The sequence below is a fragment of the Argopecten irradians genome, chromosome 15 (genome assembly GCF_041381155.1).
Source record: "Argopecten irradians isolate NY chromosome 15, Ai_NY, whole genome shotgun sequence".
NCBI lineage: Eukaryota > Metazoa > Mollusca > Bivalvia > Pectinida > Pectinidae > Argopecten > Argopecten irradians.
The window spans coordinates 21,984,588-21,994,074 of record NC_091148.1 but is presented as its reverse complement, the minus strand read 5'-3'; the positions used below and the strand labels follow the sequence as shown (position 1 = coordinate 21,994,074).

At 34.1% G+C, this 9,487-nt stretch overlaps 1 protein-coding gene across 1 annotated transcript; it reads left to right on the top strand.

Annotated features, from left to right (window-relative positions):
• The first annotated feature begins 572 nt into the window (after positions 1-572).
• On the top strand, positions 573-8,438 carry LOC138308935 (mitochondrial nicotinamide adenine dinucleotide transporter SLC25A51-like). Its single transcript, XM_069249991.1, has 2 exons — positions 573-706; positions 4,318-8,438. The coding sequence occupies exon 2, from the start codon at positions 4,386-4,388 to the stop codon at positions 5,313-5,315; it is 930 nt and encodes a 309-aa protein (XP_069106092.1). The 5' UTR covers positions 573-706; positions 4,318-4,385; the 3' UTR covers positions 5,316-8,438.
• Positions 8,439-9,487: the final 1,049 nt, after the last annotated feature.

Below are 9,487 nucleotides of genomic sequence, written 5' to 3'. Positions count from 1 at the left end.
ATTTACATACTAACTTAATTATGCTAAGTTTTAATTACAGAGTACATTTGGTAATTCATCTGAAATAATTGAAAGATATTTAAAACTATTCAATGAAATATATACATGAACAGATTGTACATGTACAATTTATGCAATAAGTAGGAGTATCAGGCTCATTTATCTTGTGCATTACGATGTGAACTCTAGTGCACTACGGTGTTAACTCTAGTGCACTACGTTGTTAACTCTAGTGCACTACGTTGTTAACTCTAGTGCATTACAATGTGAACTCTAGTGCACTACGATGTTAACTCTAGTGCACTAGCTAGTGAATCGGAGTTAACTTTACATAAGTGCACTCCAGTGCCCTTTACTAGGCCTACCAATAAAATAAGAGATTTATACAAGTAAAATTAATCAATTACAATCTATGTTTATTTATATACATGTATGTATTTATTATGTTTATATCAGACAACAAACACAGAGTTTTGGAGGATTAAAACCAATATCTTCTGCGAATGGTTTAGCATATCATTTTAATTTGTTTCGTTGCCATACCGTTATGTGCATTTAGAGTGGTCTCCCTTTGACACATGCACCTGTAAACATGGCGTCGACCACAGAAACATGACTGGATGCAGACCTGTTTTCCAGCATCACAGACGAACAGTATTCCTCATTTAAAATTTGGTGCTTGCAAAAGGCACCACAAACAAATCATGTAAGTTCTGTTTGATGCTAAAAAATGCATGACACGTAAATAATGCATATGACCGACTAATTTCTCATTAACTTTTGGTGTCATCAGCAACCAGAGACGGATATGTATTGGGCCAATTTGAACTGTCATGCAAGGTCATGGTGAACTAGACTAGTGATTCACAAATGCTATAGGACTGTTTATTTATAATATTCTTTAAAGAACCGTCTAAATATGTTGACACACTTCCTGGAGATATCAATCCACACTATCAGAGGCCATTTCACAAGGTAACTGGTAGTTTCGCCCTAATCCCTATTGATATTCCTCCTCTAGACTCTTTTATATTCGGACGTTTGATAGATGTCTCTCGTCGGAATCCCTACTCGAGCCTTCTAAACTTTATTCTGGAAAATCAAGTCAGGTTGACCTACCTCTTGTAAGCTTAAGGGTCTCGGTGTTTTTCCTGCCTATATATTTGGGGCCGAAATAAGGCCCCATTCCCAATTGTATTTTTTGTAATTTTTTCCCAAATCTATGTCTAAATTTCCCAAATCAGTGAGTTGACGCGTATTTTGTGCGACAAAACTAAAAAAAAATCAGGAAATCCCAAGTCTGAACGTCGTATTTTAGTAAACATTCTTACACTTGATTCTTAGAAAAGCATAATTGTCTATTCTACCTTTTCCAAAATTTCCATAAACACCGTTCAAATTTTTCATTTCTTACTTTTATCGTCCAAATTTCCCAATTTTCACCAGGTGGCAATTTCCCAAAATACCCAGGAAAAACACTGGGTCTATTACAGAAATAATCCAACTGCAGTGGTTCCCATACTGGCACATATCTATAGTAGAGATATTTTTCTCTCAAAACGCACATATATTATGGTGACACCCTTATATCCCTACGGCCCAATAGTCCGAAGGACCAATAGTCCGAAGGCCTGTTAGTCCGAAAATTAGTAAATATTGCAAGTTAGAGATATTGCAAGTTAGAGAGTTGTTATAATTAATGTATTTTGACGAAAACATTTTTTGGCACTGATGATCTGACAATTTCTATGGACAGCAAGTTGTCATTTCTTCATGAGCAATGCCAGGTCAAAATTACATCAAAATAAAAAAAATAGATAAAAAAAAAAAATAATAAAATAACATCTTACATTTTATAGGATATCTCACAAGCATACATTCTATGGATTATCTTACAAACATGCAAGCTTTAAAATGTCCGATTGTTAGCCTTTTGTACACTGTATTGCATTAGGATTAACATTGCTTCGTGAATAAATGATGTATATAATCAAATCTTATCGAAAAATGAGTTTTATTATACCTGTAAACGTCGTTATTTTGTACAATATATACATGTATTTAAGGACTTATTTTTGCTTTCCCATTCTTTGAATTGTTTATTCTACCCATAATGATGGAAATGGTCCACATAATGATATTTTTTCGGGGAAATATTAAACAGGATCACATTGTACATATACAAAATAATACTCTTTAATATCAGATACGTTTATGTATTTCAAGATTATGCTCTTTTTGAAAATACGCTACATTTCGTTGTTTCATATCATTTTCCGTATCAATTCTATAGTCACATACATGTAAGTATACCTTAGCAAGTTTACAACAAATATTTTGCATCGAAAACTGTAATAAACGTTTGTTTCATTTCAAGTACTATTCGCATATAAATCCCAATTGTATTATCTGTTTTCGGACTATCGGGCCTTCGGACTATTGGGCCTTCGGACTAACGGGCCTTAGGACTAATGGGCCTTCGGACTGACGGGCCTTCGGACTATTGGGCCGTAGGGATATAAGGCGGTCACCATATATTATGAAGTGACATGTATTGAAAACAAAGAACCATTTCATTTTGCAAACAATGTCTTGTTCGATCGCTACTTTGAGCAGCCATTTTGAAAGTCCCTCGCTGTCACATGGCCACTACATGGTCATGGTCTGTCGGATATCAACTTAACAGATTTTAAAACTAATAAAATGTACCAATTTTATTAATACAAATATCTTATTATTTGTCTTACTTGTGTAACAAGAGAGGAGAAAATGTAGTAGCTAGACCAAGATCATCCTCGATACTCCAGGGGTTACTATATAACTAACATTATATCCACTCCCATCCTCGATACTCTAGGGTTCAGATCACTTATGATCTCTGCATCCCTGGACTATTAGTAAAACTGAAAGCAGCTTAGAGGGAAAAATCTGAGCCAATTCCAAGCCAGCAAAAATATTCTTTGAAGACTACAGACAGAACGACGCACAATTTCAAAGCCACACAGTCAACCATGTGCACAGTACCGTTATATGGCTCTTTTGATTTGCATCTAAGGACTAATTTACCTTTCTGTTCTGTCGCCTCTAGTTTTACTATGATATATATAGTCCAGGGGCGAAGAGATCGTAAGTGAGATAGCATTCAGAACCCCTTGAGCAGTCTGTGACACTTTGCTACTAGTCATTTGGACTAGTTAATCCAAAAATTTTACTAGTTGTTCTATGTAATCACTAGTCCACATTAAATATATGGGCTTTTTGCTTCAGCACTTCAGTCATGATCAGTTTTTGACCCAAATTACAGTTTGGATGCGTTAGTGAAGGCAAATTCTCACACAATCATAATGATGCATTTGGACAGAAATAATCGCATACAGAATGCCCTCAAAATGTTTTGAAGGATACATTTGACCATTACTCTTGTAAACATAGTATATTTACTGGTTTTAATTGGATGGGAGCCACTAGTCCAGTCGGACTAGTTCATTACAATTGGTACTAGCCAGCCATAAAATTACTAGTCATGGGCATCGGACTAGTGCTTAAAGTTGCAGACTGCTTGAGTATCGAGGATGATCCACCCCTAGAATATATCTCATAGTAAATCCGGAGGTAGCTCAGCAGAGAAAATCTGAACCAATTGCAGGCCTTGTAAACATTTCCTTTGAAGCTTCAAAGCCACACAGTCAACCACAGTGTACTGTTATACAGCTCTTTTGATGTGCATCAAAGGACTAAATTACCTTTTCCACTCTGTAGCTTCCAGTTTTCCTATGAAATAGTCCAGGGGTACATATACAATATCAGTGATAGTAACCAGGAGGATGGACCAAATTTGAACCCAGAACCTCCAACACTAGCCTAATGTTTTAACCAACTGGTCAAGCTATACATGTAATTGGTCACTGATATCCGGCCTATCGGCTAGTCACGATCCAATCCTGCCACATTGTGGAACAAGTAGCTATAGCCTAAAGTCATTATTTGTCTATTTCGATACAGAGGGTTTCTATTGGCCAATCGCTGGGTGATTTGCTATTTCATTTCAGTTGGCTACAGTCCTAAAATAAAATGCAAATATGTCCCACTTTCCCATGAAAAATAGTGATGAAATTAAAAACAACATAACATATATAAATATGTATTGCCAGCTGCATTTGATGATTTCAAATAAATCACAGTTACCTCTCTTTAATCATGCATCAGTTCATATTGAAATCATTTATATTATGTTCAAAATATTAAAATTCATTTTATTGAATTCTTATCCTGGCATTTGTTTGGATTTTTGGATGATTTTGATTTTATATTTTATAGAGATATGGACATGAGCTAGTAATGGTTTGGAAGACACTGTGGAATGTTAAACTGGAATCGGATGTAACATGAAACACATTGGTAATATCAGTGCAACAGAACATGACAGAGAAAAGATGAAAGGGCCGTATACCTTCGCCCTTCACCAGGTCCTGAATGACCACAGCGAGTTTGTGTGCGGCGGTGGGGCAGCCATTGTGAATATTACCACAACTTTCCCGATAAACAAGGTCATGTTTCGGCAGCAACTTTATGGAGTACGCACCTGGAAGGCACTTGGACAGTTAAAGAAGGAAGGCCTTCGAAATCTTTATCGAGGATTTCTTCCGCCACTTCTACAGAAAACCACATCTATGTCTCTTATGTTCGGTTCTTATTATCAAATACAGAGAACATTAAAGCAGGAGTTTCCTAATCTATGGACACCTGTGAATCGTACAACTGCAGCAATCATGGCGGGGGTTTTCGAATCGGTCTTAACGCCATTTGAAAGAGTTCAGGTGCTGATGCAGGACCGGAAATATTACAGTAAATTTAATAACACGATTCATGCCTTTAAAGAAGTTCGGACGTTAGGATTGAAGGAATTTTACCGCGGTCAGTCGGCTATTCTGTACAGGAACTGTTCTAGCAACATTGCCTTCTTTCTGGTTAGAGATTACATAATGGACCTCCATTCGAAGCCTAGGTCAGAATATGAACAATTTGCTGTAAACTTTTTAAGTGGTGCATTTCTTGGAGCAGCTATAAGTACCGCCTGCTATCCTATAAATGTGGTGAAAGTCCGAGTACAGTCAAAGCTTGGAGGTCGCTTCTGTGGATTCTGGGAGATGTTTTTCGTTGTTCTAAAAGAACGGGACTACAGTCTTCGTAAGATGTTCCGCGGGGTACACGTGAATTACACACGGTCCTTCCTCACATGGGGAATCAACAATGCTGTGTATGAACTTCTGCTGAAACACCTTTTTAACAAGACAGTAGACAGAGGCGATTCCTAGTGTTCACACACATATATAAAAGATGGATGAAATACTCAATTAGAAATAATATATAATAAACTAAAAAAATAAACAGAGTGATATATGTGTACCGGTATATACTGATTGTGTTTCAGTTATTTGTTTTACCTGGGCGTGTTCATTTAATAACATATATATTACATGTAATCCCAAGGCTTCAGATTGTACTCAAGAATGCCACTATAAAATTTCTTTCATTAATTATATAATGACAAATTTTTATTTGTAACAATCTGATTACAATACAGACACCTTTTATCTCCCTGTTTCTTAGAGGATCTGACAACATTCCATTAGGGGTCACGTTCTGATGACCTTTGATTTATACTTCCTGGACTTTAGTTCAAATGTATATTCTCCACTTAGCTACATCAACTGAAACAATATATCATTCAAGCCTGCAGATATACATGAACTCCAACAATGTTAGAGCTATAGCACAACGTGATACTTTTCATCATTACGTCGTGTCTAACAATATATATATATATCAATGTATAATGCCCATCAGAATTTTCTAAATATCAACATCTGATATTGGACTACAGATAATATAATGTTGTCATATCCTTGAGAAACCCTGATAATAAGGATCTGGATTTCATTAAGATTACTTTTAAATTGATGAAATGATTGATTATTTCTTATGGAGTTAAAGTTTAGTAGATATTTGATTTTAATTTTTTAGAACAATTAATTATAATATGTTTAGGCATTCAAGCCAGTGAGTGTTCATGGATATGAAATATTGGTGCAGTTTATGTATATCAAAGATGCTCCATTGCTGACAAATGGTATTTTTTCACTATCAAAAACAGCAGCAGACGATTTAATTTTTTTCTTCAGTTGCAAAAGTTACTTACTTTACACCATTACCATCGTTGAAAAGTTTGAGCTTCTATAATTTTACTTCAAGTTTTAAATATTGAAAATAATTAATTGCATCCTGAAAAAATTCCATTGCACTATATCCTATATATATATATATATGGAATGATGTACTGATTGCGCATGCACCAAAGGCAAAATATATTATTTTATATTATATTTTAAGTTAACTAGACATATATATACACACGATTAAACACCAATTATTGTTCAAGTTATGAATATTATTTATGCTCTGTCGGCGGTGGAGCATCTTTGAGCAGATGAAATTGATTGTTGTGGTAAACCGAATTAAAAAAAAAAAAAACCTGTGAGATATGTATCTATATTGTGTAAAATAGGGCTTTTTTTCAGCATGATTTGGGGCCGAAAATCGGCCCCATTCCCCATGGCAAAGCCACTAATATTTTCCCAATTTAAGCCTTACCTTTAATTTCCCAAAATCAAAGTTTCTTGAAAACTATCCAAATATAGTAAGTGTATGAACTTAGTTGGTAAAGGCTTCAAATATTTGTGAATTGGCTTCAGAAAAGTACATACATGTACAGTATACTACACTGGAATTAAAAAGTCTTATTTGTTATGCTTTATTTAATATTTTTTATAATTTTTCCTAATCTTGGTTTTGTTGCACATTTTCCCAAATTCAAAGCCACAGGCCTCATTCCTAAAGCAGTTAGAAAAAGCTCTGTATAATTATGTACCATATATGTTATAGACAATCTGATTAAAATACAGATCCGTATCATCTCTACGTTTGATAAGAGGATCTGAGAAAATCCCATTAGATATCGTTTTCAATGGAAGTGACAAGGTGTAAAAAATGTACCTGATATGAAGACCACGTGTGGTATAAAGGTCATCTGGATGTGACCCCTTTACACTGTTACAAAATGTGATAATATTACATTTATATGTATAGGCCATAATTATTATTACCACTATTGAAAAGTTTGAGCTTCTAATCAAGATAAAAATATATTAAAAATAATTTATTGCATCCCGAAAATATATTTCGTGACACTATGTCAGCCTCAGGCCATAACAAAGTATTTTATATTATTTTTTCATTTTATTAAACATTTATGTACATGATTTAACACCAATTATTGTTCAAATGATGAGTAACGTTTATATCCTGTCGGCGGTGGAGTGTCTTGAATGCACATTCTAGCTGATCTATCAGAGTTGCTTCCCTTTGTTCAAGCTTACAGGTCTAGTCAATAACTGATCAAAATTTTGTGATTTGAATATAAAAAACATGGATATGGAAATTGCTGACATGATACACTTTTTTTTTTAGATATTATAATTACACATTTGTCATAAAATTTAGTGCATGTTTAATTTTTTTACACCACATAATTTACAAAAGTGCTTCATTCTCAGCATCCTTGATGCTCCAGATGTTACTATCTTTGACATTACATCCGAATTACATTGAATATAACGTCAGTGATAATAACCCCTGGAGTATCGAGGATGCATTCCCAGAGACAGCGCAATATAATATTATTACACAATATTTTATTAATTATAGCCCCTACTCAAATAATCTTCTATTATTCATATGATTTGTTTACTTAAGATGTGCTTTTTAGAAGTGATTTTTATTTACTCATTTTTGATTGGTTTGATATATATACTTATATAGACATTTAAGTAAACGGGTAATTAATTAGTCAATATTTTCCCGTCATTCATTTTTTCCTTATCCACTTTGTGCCTTCAGTTAAATTTTTGGATAGATTATAATTATAATATTTTCTTATTCAATCATCCCTGAAGACAGTCCTTCAGGCTCTTCTTCATCAAAGACTAGCTATAGGCCAGTCCATTATGAAATTTCAGGGGGTGTATGAGTTATGCATTTATTTTTCACATCATTTATCATTAACTGCAATGTCATGTTGCCATGTCATTTATATATATATTGCAAGACACATAATGTAATGGCACACATAATATTTTACTTAGGTTTGGAGGAAACGTGTATATTATATTAATGTACAACATTTTCTTCCTGTATTTGAAATCATTACAGAATAGAATGAATTTCACCATCCTCTTGGAATTCTAGAACATTTAATATGTGTCACCATTCTGTATGCATGGTATTGAATACATATATTTGTGTATGAGTGTGAATAAATTGTTTTCAAGCTTATTTCATAAAATTTAATCCTTTTATCAATAAATACAGTCTTTATTTGATGAATTTGTCTTTGGACTATGGATTAGGGATCGATACCTATATGTCATTTATACTTATACACTGCAATAAACATTGGAATCAGCTTATCTGTTTATTAGCTTGAGATACTTTGGCTCTGACACCATACTTAAAGATGCTCCACCGCTAACAAATGGTATTTTTTCACTATCAAAAATAGGAGCTGACGATTTAGTATTTTTCTTCGGTTACAAAAGTTACTTACTTTACACCATTACTACCATTAAAAAGTTTGAGCTTCTAATTTCAAGTAAAATATATATAAAAAAAAATTAATTGCATCCCAAAAAAATTCCTTGGCACTATATCCTATATGGAATGAAGTACTGATTGCGTATGCACCAAATGCAAAGCACTTTATTTTATATTACTTTTCGTGTTAATTAGACATATATATAGATATATATATACACGATTAAACACCAATTATTGTCCAAATGTTGAAACGGTGGAACATCTATAAACATTATGACAGATATATGTCTGGTGTAGGGTCAGAGCACACTGCTACATGAAAATGTTGAATACGACAACAACGTTTGGTATCGAGCCAGGTCATCTCTGATTCAGATTGCAGAAATGTTGGGGACCATGTGTAGATGTGCCTGAAGATTTTATCTGGTAGAAATATTGCATGATAACTAGATGACTATGCACAGGATTCCGAAAAAAAAAAGAAATTAAAAAAAGAAATTGTCCGAATAATAATTTGATCCCTTGAACTACTAGATCCATCTCAAAGGAATTTTTTCTTTGCCATAATATCCGTTGCTATGGACGGTTTACAGGTCACAAGTTTTTGCAGAAGATGAAATTGTCCGGACACTTTCCCTTAAACTACTGGGTCAATTTCAGCGGAACTCTGTGACAGCAACGTTTATGTTTGAGACCCATGTATAGATGTGCATGCATATTTTCTTTAAACGCCGAATTTTCAGTTGCTATGAAACATTGTCACTATACACAAATTTTATAAATTCTCATTAACTCATTAGTTGGATCAATTTTGGCCAACTTAGGTCAACTGTTG